At 52.7% G+C, this 16,610-nt stretch overlaps 1 protein-coding gene and 1 long non-coding RNA gene across 8 annotated transcripts in view; one reads left to right on the top strand and one right to left on the bottom strand.

Annotated features, from left to right (window-relative positions):
- Positions 1-16,610, bottom strand: part of NFATC2 (nuclear factor of activated T cells 2) — a 150,691-nt gene that overhangs the window by 123,233 nt on the left and 10,848 nt on the right. For 3 of the 7 annotated variants that reach the window (XM_026503746.4, XM_026503745.4, XM_048222265.2), the window contains exon 1: positions 12,450-12,764. The exons of 2 other annotated variants lie outside the window; for them this stretch is intronic. In XM_026503746.4, coding sequence (XP_026359531.2) covers positions 12,450-12,579 — 130 coding nt within the window. In that variant the 5' untranslated portion in view covers positions 12,580-12,764. Of the gene's footprint in view, positions 1-11,816; positions 12,418-12,449; positions 12,765-16,610 lie in introns of those variants that run through there. 2 more of the 7 variants (XM_057312469.1, XM_057312468.1) reach the window with 2 other exon arrangements.
- LOC123001295 (uncharacterized) lies at positions 7,484-10,758 on the top strand. Its single transcript, XR_006410035.3, has 3 exons — positions 7,484-7,730; positions 7,829-7,942; positions 9,954-10,758. It is a non-coding gene; the product is annotated as an uncharacterized LOC123001295 (long non-coding RNA).

The raw sequence follows: 16,610 nt of genomic DNA, 5'->3' as shown, positions 1-16,610 counted from the left end.
GGACTGAGCTTTCCGAAGGCAGACAGGGATCCTAAGTCACTAATAATAAACTGTGAGGCAGCTAACATTTACTGAGAGCTTATATGCCAGGCACTGTGGTAAGCACATTACATGCAGCGAATTATTCCATCCTCATAACCACCTATGAGGTGGGCACTGCATATTCCCCTTTTACAGATAAGGAAACTGAGGCACAAGGAGGTGAGTTAACTTGCCCGAGGTCCCACAGCCCGAACCCGGGCAGGCCTGAGAGCACCACCAAGCACCAGGCCAGGGATTCTCAGCCTCGGAACCAGCAACTGCTTCTGTGCAGAGCGAGAGAGTTCTTTCGTGTGGGGGCTGTGGCGTGTGCAGCAGCACCCCTGGCCCCTAACCACGAGATGCCAGTGACACCCCCACCCTTCTCCCAGTCGTGACAACCAAAAACGTCTCCAGGCATTGCCAAATTCCTCCGGCCAGGCAGAACAAATTCCCCCGCGCCAGCTGAGAACCCCTGCTCGATCCTGGACGGCCCTGGGGCCGCACGCGGGGGCTGCACACAGCAGACGCCCCAGAGACTGACGGAAGCATTCACCCGGGCCCTTAACCCAAACTGCTTCAGCGAGGACAGACCCGCTCACCATCAGCCCCAGCGGGTACATCCTGTCTGCAGCAGACATCGGAAGTCCTGAGTCTCAGCACGCTCCCCGTCCTCGGCTTCCCGGGCGCTCCCCCCAGCATTCGGCCCCGGTCAGAGACTGCAGGACAGGACCAGTCTCCCAAGTGCTCACAGTGATGAGGTCAGTGACCAGACACTGAATCCACATGAAGCCTGAGACACGCGGGATAAGCACCCAAGAAACCGGTTCTATCAGTGTACCGTGTTGTTGTTGTTGTTGTTATTATAGAAAGAAAGACTTTCTAAATGAAATTCCCCCTTTCTCAGCTCTCACTGCTTTATTTTACAACTTGCCAGCACGACACACACTAGCCCCCAGTGTCCCCAAAAGCATCAGAGGAAAGAAGGGTGGGGCACCTGGCAGGCTCAGTCAATGGAGCGTGCGGCTCTTGATCTCAGGGTCCTGAGTTTGAGCCCCACGTTGGGCATAGGGCCTACTTACAAGAAAAAGGGAAGAATGCTTTATAAAAATAAGATGGGGCGCCTGGGTGGCTCAGTCGGCTGGGCGTCTGCCTTTAGCTCCGGTCCTGATCCTGGAGTCTCGGGGCTCCCTGCTCAGCAGGGAGTCTGCTTCTCCCTCTGCCCCTCACCCCTCTCTCACTCACTCTCTCTGTCTCTCTCTCTCTCAAGTAAATGAAATCTTAAAAAATAAAAATAAGATGGATTAGTCAGTACCCTGGGAAATCTTTTTCAGGTATCCTTCAAAAAATATGTGGAATAGGTCAAGAGGGCCTCCAACCCCTTCCATTTTATGCTTTTACTTTTTCCCCTGGGCTATCTGGGAGCTGATCAACTAAATCTTACTAAAGTGTAAGTGACTTGGGCTGCTACTCACCATAACAAAAACTGATGATAGCTACCATGTCTATACCACTCACTTTATGCCAAGAACCACTGGGTACACATTTAATGTTCATCTCACAAGAACCCTGTGAAGCAGGTGATACCGTTTCCAAGTGTTACCAACAGAGAAAAGGAGGCTCAGAGAGGGTGACTAATTTTCCCAAGGTCACACAGCTTCTAAGTGGCCATCCGGCTCCTCCACCTCCTAACCATTAGTCTCGCCTGCTAGTCATGAAAGGGGCTATGCCTTGGATGGTGACACCTTCACCCCAACCCTGGGATTAGGAGGTACCCCCAAGAATTGGAGCTGCTCTGGGGATTCCATCAGGAGGCGACTGACAGCTAAGGACACAGATTCCTTTCTTCTGAAATAGTCACAGTCCCTCCATTTGCCCCAGGATTGAGTCAACGATTTATTTTTAAAATCACGCTGAGGCCGCGCGGTGGTCTCTGCCAGCGCCTCTCCTCCCAGAGCCTCTGGCGGGCCTGTTGCTCACCCTTGGGGACACACGGCCAAGTCTGAGGTGGCCGTTCAGTGCCAACCCACCAGCCAACAGATCGCTTTTGAAAAAAAGGAACAGCAAGAGAACATCTTCTCCGCCTAGAGCCACGGGCGGGTGGAATTTTCAGGAAGCAGAATAGAATGACCGAAATAGAAACCCGGCTAGGGAACCACCGCAGGGTCTGTCCTTGGGGGGAGGGGAGGGCACAAGGAGAACCCGTGCCTTCAGGCCTGAATGACCTGGAGGAGAGGAGCCAGGTCACAGCCCAGAAGCCAGACGCCCCTCTCGGCCTGGCAGCGGGGCCCTGGGGCTGCGGCCGTCCCTGTCTGAGGTGATGGGCCCACTGCTTGATGAGCTCACAGCCCAAGGTGGTGCGAGTCACAGGCCCTGGGCTTGAGTCATCACCGTCTGTTGCCATGGCAGCACTTAGGATGCCACGACCTGCACCACAGAGGACGGCCGGAGGAAAGGGGAGAAGGTGGGGGGAACGAGCCTGACTCCCACCACCCGGCCATTCTCCTGACCCCTGCATGTCGGGGGCTGTGAGGGATCGATCACCAGAGGAGTGGGCAGGTGGAGGCTTTCTTGTCTGGTGGCTCACACCACCTAGAGCAAAGCCCTTCTCTGAAAGGCGACCTCAAGCTTTGCCCTCAAGTAGTAAGTTCAGCGCTCAGCAAACTTTCCCCAAAGCCCCCCACGCCCCTGCTGCCCCCACCGAGCGCACGCACACAACCGCAGCCGGATTCCTCGTGTATGGATTGTGTGTATTAATAATGACGGGGAAGCAGGTTGCCACACTCGCCCCTCGGAGATGACATACACAGACGCAGGGCATGAAAGGCGAGAAATTCCATCCAGATAAGTCAGGTCCAGAAATGCCAGAAAGGGGAAGAAAGGCAGTTTACCATCCCGTCTCGTCCATGGGAGCCACTGGAAAAAGCCACCTTGAACGCTATGCTCTTTGCTGACCTTGTCCCAGCGAAGACAGCTGTCTGCCTTCGCCAGACGGGACAGAAAAGAAGGCTCGGTCCTGCTTCCCAGGCAGCCTGCCATGAGGCCAGGCGCCCGGGACACAAGACCCAGGATGATTTGCAAGCAATCAGCCTCAGACTGGCTGCTAGCAGGGCCGTTTGCAAAGCCACACACACCCACAGGCAGACACACACTCCTTTGGGAGAGAGGTTGAGAAGTGTGTGGAATCTGCAACCCATGGGCCTCAAGGTCAGCTTTTGGAAGGAGGCAGCAGGGCCCGGGCGCCTGACAGACAGGAGGCCTCATTGCCAGCCTCACACTGGGGTGGGAAGAACCACCTCTTGCTGGTTTAGTCATTCCAAGGGCCCCTCCTGCTTTCAAGAAGCTCAGAGACCTTCCTATTTTTATTCATCGCGATGGCTGAGATTCACTGTGCCGCAAGCTTTCATGCCTGCTACCTCCCTGTCTGCAGCTTACAAGGCCCCCCGCCCCCTGGAGGTAGGTATTATCAGGTCCTTTGTGTTACAGATGGAGAAACTGAGGCTCACGGGTGCAGAGATTCACCCAAAGTCACAAAACAATCAGGGGCAAAGCTGGCGTTCAAATTGAGACATCGTTTAAGTGCAGTGAAACTCACAAAGGTGAAATGTACCTCTCTTTTTATATATGTATGTACCCGGTTATCCACCGTTCAAGATATAGGCCATTTCCATTCCACCCGAGGGTTCCCTTGTGGCGCCCCCTCCCCCCACCCCACCAGGAACCCTCACCCAGCCTCACTCTCGCACCAGAGACTGGGTTTGCCTGTTCTCGAACATCACATAAATAAAACCTTACAGAATGGACAGGTTACGTCTTTCAACATTCTGACATTCATCTGTGTGGTGCACGGCCACAATATCTTTTTTTTCTATCACCTTGTAGTATTCCCCCATACAATGAAACCATAATTTATTTATCTGGTCACCAGAATATATACTGCCTCCCTTTTTAAGGACAGCCATGTGAGACTGAACCGGACTTCGTGAAGCCCATTTCTAACAGAGAGTCCGTCCCTCCACACTGGTCACGGGGTGCGTGACAGAGAACATGGCCCAGGCAGCTTCCTCACCAAAAGGAGAAGGAAAGGTCTGGTCAGAACTAACCAGAAATAGACTTCAGATAATCCTCCCTCAGAAACAGGGCTGGCCATGGCCAACCCAACCTCTCCATCAAATGCCTGAGCGAGGGCACTCGGGTGGTCGCGCACTTTCTAACCAGCTCCCCGAAGACCCCTCGCCTTCACGCCAGCACCTCAAAGCTGCTCCCCTTAAGTCCCACAAACCCTGGCACAGCCTTGAAAAGTTGATCACCCTCTTTCTTTTAGCCAACTTGAAATCCAAGTGGAAACTTCCCCCTTGAGAACAGTGGGGCCCCTGAACTCGGCCAGGGGCAGAGATTTAAAATTAATACCTGATTGAAGGACAGATCCTTTATTTACACTCCGCCCCCCCCCCCGGCAGTTTTCATTTCGGTGCCATGCTCCCAGGGGCGGGCACACTTAATCAGTGGCCCTGCCAACCCCAGTCATTAATGGCATTCCTCCTTTCTCCACGGCAACAGAGGTGATGTCACCCTCTGTGGATCTCAGACCGGCGGCCCACCGTGTTAGGAGCACGCAGGTAAACAGCCCGTCTGTGGTCTTTATAGTCACTGTTGCAGGGCCCGCAGACCAAGTTCTTCCCCTCCTCATTTAACATTCCCTCCCCCGCCCTTGCAGGCATGCCCAAGCAGGTTTGTTTTGATAAGGGCCTTTATAAATCCTGAGCTTTGCAGGCGACTTTCTTCCCTTCAGAAAGCTCACCCAGGCAAGGCTCAATTAAAATTCACATGGGAAGACCTGGCTTTTAGAAATGCATCTTAACTAAAACAGGCCCTGTGGAGAAAAATGTGCTTTCCCCAAACCTCAAATTAGGTCTCTGCTCTGCTTGTAGCTTTAGTCTGCCTTTGGGTGTATATCCCCTCCCCCATACCAAGGGGGGGAGCATTAAAAATCCAAAGCATGGGGCTTTCCATCTGAATGCCAATTTATAAGAAAGGCAAAGGACAGAGGAACATGTTCAAAGACACCCCAGGAATGCCATTGGCCAAATCCAGCACGGGGCGAACAGCGCAGGAAAACTGGCCTTGTTTCTTGGGCAAAGAAATAGCAAGAAAGCAGATTGATGGGGACCATTCTAGAATGAGACACAGTGATCACATCAACCAAATACAACACGAAGGTCTTGTTTGGATCTTGGTTCAAACAAATTAACTATAAAAAGATGCTTGTGAGACAAGCGGGAAATTTGCAACTAGACCTTTGAAATTGCCATTATTGTTGTTTTAGATTTGATAACAGCATCGGATTTTTTTCTCAAGTCCTTATCTTGGTAAGCTACAGACTACTCTAGTTATTGACAAAATAGTATATCATCTGGAATTTGATTTAAAGTAACCGGGGGCAGGAGTGTAGAAAATAAGTGGGGGTAAGGAGGAAAGATCAGCCCTATGCTGGGACTTGAAGCTGGGTAGTGGGAACGTGAAATTGTATCATTTCTCTACATTTCCATATTTTGGGTAAAGTTCATTACAAAAATTCAGGAAAAAGTCTCCCTTGCTTTAGGGGGAGCCCATATTGGGTTCTGCTCCAGCTAAGGAAGTAGACTGCCCCCCGCCCCATGCATCCCGGCAAGAGCCCCAGGGTCGAGTCTCTCGCCTTCTTCCCTGAGCTCAGTTTGAACGATCAGCAGAAAAAACAAACCTCACACCAGCCTGGGGAAGCCAAGTTTGGCTGCAGCTCTGTGGAGCCTGCGGCTGTTTCCTGTGCTGGGGAGGAAAGGAGGAGGAAGTCCCTCCGTGGGGGGAAGCCACAAGGCATCCATCACACTGCACTTTCCAGGGCTGCTCCTTCCTGGCCCTGGTTCAAGGGTCCCATGGGGCTAGGGCAGGACACCTGGGGAAACCCTGCCTCCCCAAGACAGGCAGCCACAGGGGAACCTCCAAGCCCCGTAGTCTGGACATTGAGAGAGTTTTTTGCAGCCGGCCCAGTTCTGGGGCCAAGGCAGGAGCCGGAGGAGTTTTTTTAAGTCATTACAAAAGGTGCGTTAAGGTAGATAGCACCCACTCAAGCCTGGCAGCCAGGGGCTCGTCTCCAAGGACCAGAATCTTCTTTATTCCTGGCCGGTCTTCTCTGAAAGCTCAGCATTCACCCAAGGTGAAGGCTCTCTGTTGCAAGGAGCCAATGCCCTCAGAAAGTCAGGGTGCTGGAAGCTCTCCCAGAGCCCATCACCACAGCCACCCAATCTCTGCACAGCCCTGCCACACGGGCTTCAAGCACACCTAGCACACCGCCTCCGGGTAAGCTCACATCTGCCCCAGCAGGTGAGCGCTACCATCAGCATCCCCAGCACAGGTGAGAAAACACAAGCCCAGAGATCCAAAATCACCTGCCCTTAGGCATACCACTATTAAGGAATTATGCAACTTTCCCTCCATTCATTTGGCAATTACTTATTGTGTGCTTGCTAATGCCGGGGACTTTTGCTTGGCCAAGGTCGTGCAGGTAGGAGGCATCTAAATCAGAATTTCAAGCCAGGGTTTTCTGATTTCAGACCTGGTGTTCTGACCGGCTGAGCCAACAATCCCCTGGGAGGCAGAAAGAACTATAAAAACAGAACTCCCATTGATTTCCTGTGCTTTATCACTGTTAGTTTTGCTGTAGGAGTAGATTCCCCCGACCGCAGCAGCAAACGTCAAGTCGATGATTCTATAAATATCAAATATAAGGGGCAAGTGCAGCCCAGGCTCCAGTACGTGGGACCCCCCCCCCCAAAGCTGGAGTCCGTGACCTTGTAGCTGAGTTGTAGTGCTGACAGCAGGGACTCGGGACCCCATCTGCCTGGGTTCAAGGCCCGGCCTGCCATTTACCGCTGCATGACTCAGCAAAGGCAACGGACACCCTCCCCCACCCCCCTGCAAAAAGGGTCTGACTTTACCGGTCCCGAGTGCAGCTGGAAGATTCTAATGTCCAGCCAGGACTGAGAACCGGTGGCCACAGTGCTGCATTTTTCAAATATGTTCAACTCCCCCGCCTTACAGGATTAGGACGCCTCGGGAACCAACCCAAATAGCACTGCTCGAAGGTTTTAAGAGCCTCGCCCCCATTCAACTCCAGAACAGAGGGCCTTGAATTCGGAAGCGTGGACATGTGTTCAGTAGTGAAGAACGATTAGGGCAACTTTCTGCCCATTTCCTTCACCTCCCGGACAAGCCACCGCTCAATCCTAGCCCTCATGTCAGCTTTCCGGCTGCACCCGGAGACACTATTTGTACAAAGCAGGCTTAATAAGGCCTGTCCTTAACTCCACACAGAAGGCAACGGCTCTGAATGTCACACGTGTTAAGCGAAACTGCTTGCCCAGGGTAGAGCTCTATTTTTAGTAAGCACCCAAAAAAAACCCATGATACCCTATCCCAGCACCTCGTTCGTCCCTATTTGTTTACCAGGCTGTGTCCCACACTGGCCTGGGGGCCAGACAGGGGTAGGACCACATCGAATTGTCTCTACACCCCCACAGGGCCTGGCACCAAACCAGCATTCAGTGAGTGTTTGCTGAAAGAATGAGGTTTTAATTGTCCCCAGTGAATGGGTTGAGAGCAGGTGTTCCTCAGTGGAAATGCAGGTGACAAGAGGGGATGGGTTCCAGCAGGGTCTGTGACTCCACCTGAAAACGGTATGAAAGGCACGTGGAGGGCAGAGGGGGAGCATGCAGAGGTCACGCACGTGAGCAGCGTGTATGTACCTGATATCTGTGCACACGTGCTCCCACAGTGTTTGCACGTATGGGATCTGTGGCGTTCGTCAGCTTTGCAAAGGGCTGTGACCCCGAAAGTTTAAGGACCACCAGAACTGACTCTACAAGACCAGGAGGTCTGAAAGATCAAGGTTGGTACCATTTGCATGAGCTTACCAGGAGGGACACGCCAGACCCACCGAGGCCTACCAGCCGTGATCACGCCCGATGGGTCAGTCCCTGACACAGTCCGGAGGGGATGTGGCACTTCTGGAGGTGACGGGGACTCACAGCTCCCATCCAACTCTCCCAGTGTTTTACACATTGGGAGAAGTACTAATTCATTTCATTGAATTCACGAGCACACACAAGGGAATGAAACTTCCAATCTGTCCACTGACAGCCAGCACACCTCTCTTCCCTCCACGAGGAGGTTAGGAGCACTGGTCACGACTCCCCGAGCTCTGTCCCCGTTCTCTCTGTTGCTTTTTTTGACTGAGGGAGACAGCTAAGCATAGTAAGAGTCTACTTTGCATGCCTCTAAGCAAATAAATTTGAAAACCTAGATAAATAAAATGGACAATTTCTTAGAAAGATATGGCTTACCAAAATTGACTCCAGTAGACACAGAAAGTACAAGCAGACCAATTCCCATAGACAATCAGGAAGAGAAGAGAGAAAGCAAGCAGAAAACCACCCCATAAAAAGGCACCAGGTCCAGATGGCTTCACGGGGGAATTCGATCACAACTTTATAAATGGGATCGTCCCAACAATACATATGTTGTTCCTGAGCGTAGAAAAGGATAGAAGTCCGAACCTAACAGCACACCAAAAAGGACATTACAAATATCACTCATGAATACTGCCGACAGGAATCTTAAATATTATCAGACACCAGCCCCACCACCATAAGTGACCAAGTGGGGTTTAAACCAGGAATTGTTCCATATTTGGAAATCTATTAGTATAAGTCAGCATATAAATAGATCTAAGAAGAATAAAATCATTTTTCCATAGATCCTAAGAAGTCTATGACACAATTCAACTCTCATTCCTAATCAAAACTCTCAAGAAAACAGTAATGGGTAGATGCTTCCACGACATAATAAAATCCATACACTTCAGTCCTAAAGTGGACACCTGAGATATTCCTGCCGAGGTCAGAAACAAGGCAAGGGTCCCTGCCATTTCCACTACCGTGTGGCAGACTGCTAAAGGTATTCTCAGTCAATGCCATCAGACAAGAGAAAACCAGAGAGGCTCTAGCCCAGAGAGGGCAGGGCCTGGGTCTTATTCCCTATTATAGCCCCAGGATCTAACACAATAGGCGCTCAATAGTTAGCTGGATGAGGAAATGAACGATGGCTCACATTAACTGAGCACGTCTATTAACAAAGCCAAGGGTTTAATAAAATGCTCACACTCTGTATTGATTTAACTAAGTCAAGGGGTGCCTGAGTGGCTCAGTAAGTTGAGTGTCTGACTCTTGATTTCGGCTCAGATCATGATCTCAGGGTCGTGAGATCGAGCCCCGTGTTGGGCTCCACGCTGGGCATGGAGCCTGCTTAAGATTCTCTCTCTTCCTCTGCCCCTCCCCCTCCCCTGCTCGCGTGCGCATGGGCTCTCTCTAAAATAAATAAATAAATCTTAAATAAATAAATAGGTCGAGCCATTCAAGGCAAACAACCCTGTGAGATAAGTAGTATTATTTTAGCTATTTGACAGATAAGCAAACCAAGATCCAGAGAGGTTAAATGACTCACCCAAGATCACTCTGTTGGTAAATGTTTCAAACTCCAGTCTTGCCATAGTGCCAGGCCCCTTACAAACTGCTCTGCATCTCCCTCATCAGACAGGAAAGAGTGAACCCTCACATGCGGGTTCAGAGCACAGGCTGTGGAGCAAGACGGCCAGGTTCATGTTTCAGCTTTGCCATTTACCAGCTCTGCTTTCGTGGGGAAACTCCTTCACCTTTCCATGCCTCCCTGCCTCCTCTTTAAAATGAGTGCAACAATAGTGCCCACCGGCTAGGGTTGGAGGGTTATTGCAGGAGCCAATAGGCATCTGCTGGGCCGCTACAGTTCCATCAAATGAGCATCCGACTTCCCCCAAATTCCCAAGCACCATCACCAAGTTCTGACAGTGTCTGTCCCATTCACAGGTGCTTTCCTTCCTTGACTTTTGCCGAGCTCGCGCACAGAGCTAAGGGCAGCCCTCGTATGCATCACCAATATATCGTCACCTGGGACAAAGCCCAACGGCAAGCTAAAGGCTGGTGTCAGTCCTTGGGCAGTTCCACCGTTCAGAAGCAGAGAGGTTGACCCCACTCACATCTGGGTAAGCCAGAGCCAGACCCACATCTGGAAGAGCTCGCTTCGCCTCCCACGGCTCACAACACCCCTTCTCTTCCTCAGCCATCATACTTCCTACTTCCCAGCAAGCAATCATCATTTACAGAATCCAGAGCAAACTCCCCACTCTGGGGGAAGAGGCGGGCTGCACAGAGGAACTGCTTTCCAAAGAGCACAGTTTGGAAAGGAGGGACTTTACAATGAAGAAACCCGATAAATACTACTCTGGCCAAGTCGATCAAGGTCAGTATCAACAGTGATCAATCGAGTTGATAATAGGCACCCTTGATAGGATGTGATGGACACGGCCACTTCCGCTGTGCGGTCTTCGTCCCCCAAACCCATAGCCCCAGTCTTTCCGTGAGTCAGGAAACATCGGAAAGACCCTAACTGAGGCACGCTCCACAGTATACCTAACCGAAGCGCCTCAAAACTGTCAGGCTCATAAAAAACCAGGACAGTATGGACTCCAGTTCACAATAATGCGTCAGGATTGGTTCATGAATGACAACAAATGTATCCATACCAATGTAATGTAAATAAAAGGGGGACCTGGGTGCTCAGGATATGGTAACTCCCTATACTGTCTCTACAACTGTTCTGTGACTCTCAGACTGTTCCAAAAAAAATAATGTTTGTTGTTGTTGTTGTTTTTTAAATGATTCCAGGGTTTTCACTGTGGCCATTTAGATACCCATCTGGCGGCCACCAAGCACCGCTTGCCAAGAAAAACTATAAAAAGCACCTCCCATCAGATTTGGCTTGGAAACTATTTCCCCGGAAATCTCCCCTGTGCAAAAAAAAAAAAAAAAAGAAAAGAAAAAGAAAAAAAGAAAAAAAAAGTTAGCTGATTGTGAATCTGGGAGGGGTGTAAGTATTCGTTCCCTGCAAAATGTGACTTTAATCTTAACAAACAAAGACCACGGATGTTAAAGGAACCTTAAAGGGATCGTTTGCAGATTCTTAATTGTATCTTTTCAAAGCAAAGGATGGCCTCCAGATTGCAATTCGAGAAGACTGGTCTCTTTTGCTGGCTAATTATTTCCATCTCCAGCCAAAATACAGAATCATTTACTCATTACCATCTTCCCTTGGCTCCAAGCCAAAGCAAGCCCCTCACCTAACGTGGCCAGCAAAGACCATGAGGGATGGAAAGTCAAAACTTCGCATTCACCTGCCTTACCCAGCATGTCTGGGAAGCACCAAGCCCCCAGATATCTGTGAGAAGGCCTCCTCCACAAACCAGCCCGCGCAAGCCCTTCCTGCACTCCGGATGCGGCCAAGCCCGAGTGCATCTGGAAGCTACCAACAGGCCTGCCCCTGAGGCTTCAGCAAGCACTGGCTGGGCTGCGCTGTCAAAATCAGGAAGCCTGGTTGGGGTTGGGTTTTGGGGGATTTTTTTTGTTTGTTTTTTCCAAGACAACCTGCTAACCAGAAAAATACAGTGAGGTTGGGCACACGACCTCCTGCTCCCTCTACCAAATGCTCCTGCTGAGCCACGTGAAGCGACGGCCCAGCCTGGGGAAGTCCCCGGCCGCGTCGGGCACCTAAAAGCCCAGACTGACAGGTCGCTGAGGCAGGAATAGGCTTCTTCTTCCTGAATCCACATGCCAGCCTTGCCCCCTACACCCCACATCCATGACGACTGGGGGCTAGGGGAGCACACGACAAACCTCAGACGGATCCCCTCGGGGTGATTCACAAAGGCTGCAGAACCCAGGGACGAAATGGGCTGGCTTCCTGACACTGAAGTCAAACCAGCCTCCAGCATCAGACAGAGACACCCTCTTCACTAGTTTGCACACACAGTCCCCAGCAAACTCTGCTCACGGCGGTGCTGTCTGGAGAGAGGAGGGGCAGCGGCCCAGGCCCTGACAGTCGGGCTCAGCTGCAGCCTCTTTGTCTATCGGTTCCCTCCCTCCTGCCTCCATTTTTTGGCTTCCTCACCTCCTCCCTCCAGAGGCAAATTAATCACTTCCTTTCCCCTCCGAAGACCCTGCAGCAGGCAACCAGCCGGCTGAGGCCCCTGCCACCTCTTGCTTTGCTACCAGTGACCCTCAGGGAGAAGTCACCAGTAACCGGAGACTGACGCCCTACCGGGCAAGAGTGAGCCTACCGCCCCCTAAGGGTGGCAGCCGTCCCAGACGCGTCATGCCCTCCCTCTCACCTGGGGAGACGCACCCCTCCCTCCCTGCAGGCCCCCCCCGGAAAGGGTGACATCGGGACCAAAGAGGGGCCCCGTGCCCACTCCGCAGGCCCAAGCCCCCGCTCGGGGTGGGGCCAGGCCGGGAGGAGCCTCCACCGACCTTCGATAGGATTCAAATACTCATAGTCGAAGAGGATGGAGAAGTCGAACTCGTCTTGGGGGCTGCCCCCAGGCTCGTGGCCTGGGGCGTCCCCGCCGTCGGGCTCGGGCTGCTGCTCCGGGGCGTCCATGGCGCGCAAAGCGGCGGGACGGTGGCGGGGCGGGGGGCGAGCGCGGGCTCGGCCTCCTCCTGGGCCCCTCGCCGGAGGGCGGGAAGGGAGCAGGAAGCGGGGCGGAGAGGCGGCGGGGGCGGCGGGGTCCCTGTCCTCGTGGGGACGCACGCGGGCCCGGGGATGGCGCGCCGGCGCAGCGGCTCCTGGACGCGCCCGGGGAGCTGAGCGGCGGCGGCGCGAGCTTCCTGCTCCGGGAGGCACCTGTTGCAGCCCGCGGAGGGGGAGGCGGGGACAGGGCGGCCGGGCCGGCGGGGGCGGGGCCGCCACCCGGGCCCCGGGGGAGGGAGCGAGGGAGGGGGAGGCGGGCCGGCCGGCGCCCGGGAGGAAGGAGGCCGCCCGCCGGCCGGGGCCGCACCGCCCGGGCCCCGCGCTTAGCAACCGGCCGGGGCCACCGCCGGACACTCCGGCGCGGCCGCGCTGGGACCCGCCGCCTCCCACCCTCCCTCCCCGCGGAGAGGCTGCGGCCCTGCGGGACCCGGGACCTAGAGGGGAAAGCTGCCACCACTTAGTTTTGCCCTACGTGACCGGCTGATCCCATTCTTCTCTCTCCTTTCTTCTGGGGGGGAGGGGGGGCGGGGGGTGCAGCCACTCCCTTCCCTGCAGACTGTGCCTCCAGGTGTCTCTGGGTGCCCACAGCTGTGGCATGCTTTCCCCCTACAGTTCAGTCACCTGTGTACCTCTGAACGCAGTTTCCCAGGACCTGGGAAAGAATTATAGATACTCTGAGAGCCCAGGTCCCACCCTGACATCTGTACCTCTTAGGCCCCCTCCCGTGTGCCTGGTGCCAGGAACCCAGGCTGAACCAGACTCGACGCCCTGGGAAGCTCGGGTCAGTGGTAGAGGCAGGCGTGAAGGTAATAAAGAAGAGAAGAAAGATCATTTTGAACAGTGCTGGGGGGGAATCACCAGCAGAATGGGGTAAGGGCGGGCAGCTGGGGAGGCTTCATGCTCTTTGGTGGTCAGGGAGGGCCTCTCTGGGGGTACCTGAGAGGCCCTCCCTGACCACCACATTTGGATGGACCTAAATGATCTGGGGGAAGAGAGTTCTGGCAGCCGGAACCAAAGGGAAGCTAAAGCCGGAAGGGGCTCCGCGTGCCCTCCAAGCGAGGAGGCCAGCGCAGTGGGAGAGGCTGGCTGGTAACATCTGCGCGCTTAAAGCCACAGATTCCCAGGCTCTCCCTGGAGTTTCTGATACCGTAAGTCTGGAGTAGAGGCTCAGGAATGTGAATTTTTCAATAGACACCCAAGGTGAATGTTATGAGCAAGCACATTTGAGGAACACTACAGAAGGACCCGGTACAACCACCCCCCCAAGACACTTCCAAGGGTCTCAGACCAAGTTGGTTGAAGTCGGTAAATAGACTCCCAGAGGCAGACAAGGAGATGAGAACAGCGGTCTTCAACCCTAACAGCATGTTAGAATCACCTGGAACACTTTTTAAATGCCCGTGCCTAGGCTTCAGTCCAACCCCCAGGGAAACAGAACACCCAAAGGTTTTTGGTTTGGTTTTTGTTTTAAGGACCTCAGATGAATCTAAAGTGTAGCCAGTGCTGAGAATCTCTGGAGCAGAAGAGAGGGTGGGAGAGGTTCTAGGATTCCCAGAGAACCACAGCTTGACCTCACGTGGGGAATGACTCAAATCCTTCCCCAGGTGCTAGGAAGAATGGAGAATGTGCACCCTTCACGGGGAGCTATCTCTGCTCCATTAAGGGATTTGTGCAAAGCTAGGGATCATCATTCATTCCACGAATATTTGCCGAGCACCTGCCAGCTCCCTGACGTTGCTACAGCTCTTGGAGATGCAGCCATCAACAGGGCAGCGTCTCCGCCCTCGTCATCCGTATATCCTGGAAGCAAAGAGACACAGCAATGAAGAGGGTTTTCCAAATTGCACTTAGACCCTTGGTTCTTAACCCCAGTTACGCATTTGAATCACCTGGACAGCTGTTTAAAAATTTAATGGCCGAGCCCCACCAGAGACCAGTTATAATCAGAATGTTTGAATGGGGCCTGGGCACCAGGGTTTTGTAAAAGCTCCCCAGATGTTTCCAGTGTATGTCCAGGGATGAGAAACACTGGTTTAGACTCTCACTTCATTTCAAGGGACCAAAGCCTGGTCTCAGGACTCGCCAACTTTCAGAGACTTAGGAAGTACTTTCTGGTTGTCAGAGCGGAAAATGCTCCTCTTTTTTAATTCTTAGCCACAAGCACGGCGACACTGTGTATAGCCAACACACATCTTAGGGTAGCTGATAAATGTAGATGGAGGAGGAGAGAGTGATGACCCAGACTGGGACATTTAGAGCCAAGTATCTACAAGGAGGTGGGTGCTCTTGCGTCCTTATGACAGGACCCGAAGTCCAGACCCTGAAATGTGGTCAGGGTTAAGCAAAGGAACCAGCCTGCCCTTATGCTGTAGAAGAAAAGAAGGGCTGGTGTCACCTTCCCATGTGCTGCCTCGTCCCCCACCCATAATGATTAAATGCCTCTAATCTAGTGGGCTTCTGCTGATTTTGCCTACCTGGAATCATCCCCCTCTTCTGACAGCAGCGTCCCAGGATGTTCCTTTGGGAAACTATTCTTGACACAATTTTGGCAAAACTATCAACCCAGTTGTCCCCCCACCCCACCCCTGGCAAAGAAGTGGATGAAGGACCCAGGCTTGACCAGAGAATTGCATCTCCTCTAGCCTATGAGACGTACTGAGGCAGTGGTCACGACGGCCTCATTCAGACACAGCTTTACGTCCAGTGGATGTGGGGATGGGCAGATGCATGAACGGAGAGTGAGTGTCTGTATGGATTAATCAGTGGATGCATACACAGATCAATGGACCAACTGATGGAAGAACAGATATTTAGATAATAGCTGGGTCAGTCAAGGGCTCAATGGAAGAGTGGATGTTGGGATGTTGGGATGGAGGGATGGGTGGGAAAAGAGTTTAACTCTCCTATGTAAGTTCCTTAGATTTTAACAACCCCCATTCAGAGGGGAGTCTGCTTGTCCCTCTCCCTCTGCCCCTCCCCACACTCGCAAGCAGTCTCTCTCTAAAATAAATACATTTTTAAAAAATAAAAACAAAAAAAACAGACTCTAACTGCCGTCGTTGTTCCTCTGAATGGTGGATATATTTTAAGTGTCTAAGGTCTGGAATCTGCACCCAAACAATCAAGAGTTCTCTAAAGGCGGGCGCCTGGGTGGCACAGTCGTTAAGCGTCTGCCTTCGGCTCAGGGCGTGATCCCGCGTTCCGGGATCGAGTCCCACATCGGGCTCCTCCGCTGGGAGCCTGCTTCTTCCTCTCCCACTCCCCCTGCTGTGTTCCCTCTCTCGCTGGCTGTCTCTCGGTCATATAAATAAATAAAATCTTAAAAAAAAAAAAAGAGTTCTCTAAAGGGAATAGGTTCAGGCTGGGCCCTGACCCAAAACAGTTTCTCCTGGAGCAGCGGGAAGCGAGAGGCTTTTCTTCTCCGAGGGCCACCTTGAGCGTGGGGGTTTGGGTTGGGGGGGGAAGACATATTTTCAATTCCAAAATAAATAATTTGTGCTCTTAGGATCGGGGACTAGGAGCAGAATGCATGACCTTTATGCATTCAGTGGCCACCCGGGGTGGGGGGATGGGGGGGAGACAGAGGCCTTGACAGTGCAGCTCTGGGTCAACCTTCTCTCTGCCCTGTGGCTGACCTCCTCGCAGAGGCCCTGGCCTCTTCATTTTTCTCCAGCCTTTCCAACAAAAGTGCAAGGGGAAGCCAGCAAAGCCCCTGAGAGCTTGAAACTTCTAGCACGCCTTGGTACTGTCTGGCCCTGCTCCAGGAATTCAGCTCACTCCAACAAGCATTTACCCTGATGTATAATTGCAAACCGAGGTAAGCACCATGAGGAAAAGAAGAAGGTGCTACAGAGCTTGTAGCAAGGAAACCTGATGTAGATATAGGGAGTTCAGGGAAGGCTTCCCTAGGAACTGATGTTTCAGCAGAGACCAGAAGGTCG

Source organism: Ursus arctos, unplaced genomic scaffold, assembly GCF_023065955.2.
Source record: "Ursus arctos isolate Adak ecotype North America unplaced genomic scaffold, UrsArc2.0 scaffold_16, whole genome shotgun sequence".
Taxonomy (NCBI): domain Eukaryota; kingdom Metazoa; phylum Chordata; class Mammalia; order Carnivora; family Ursidae; genus Ursus; species Ursus arctos.
Note: the sequence above shows the minus strand (reverse complement) of the source record. Positions and strands in the feature narration are given on the sequence as shown.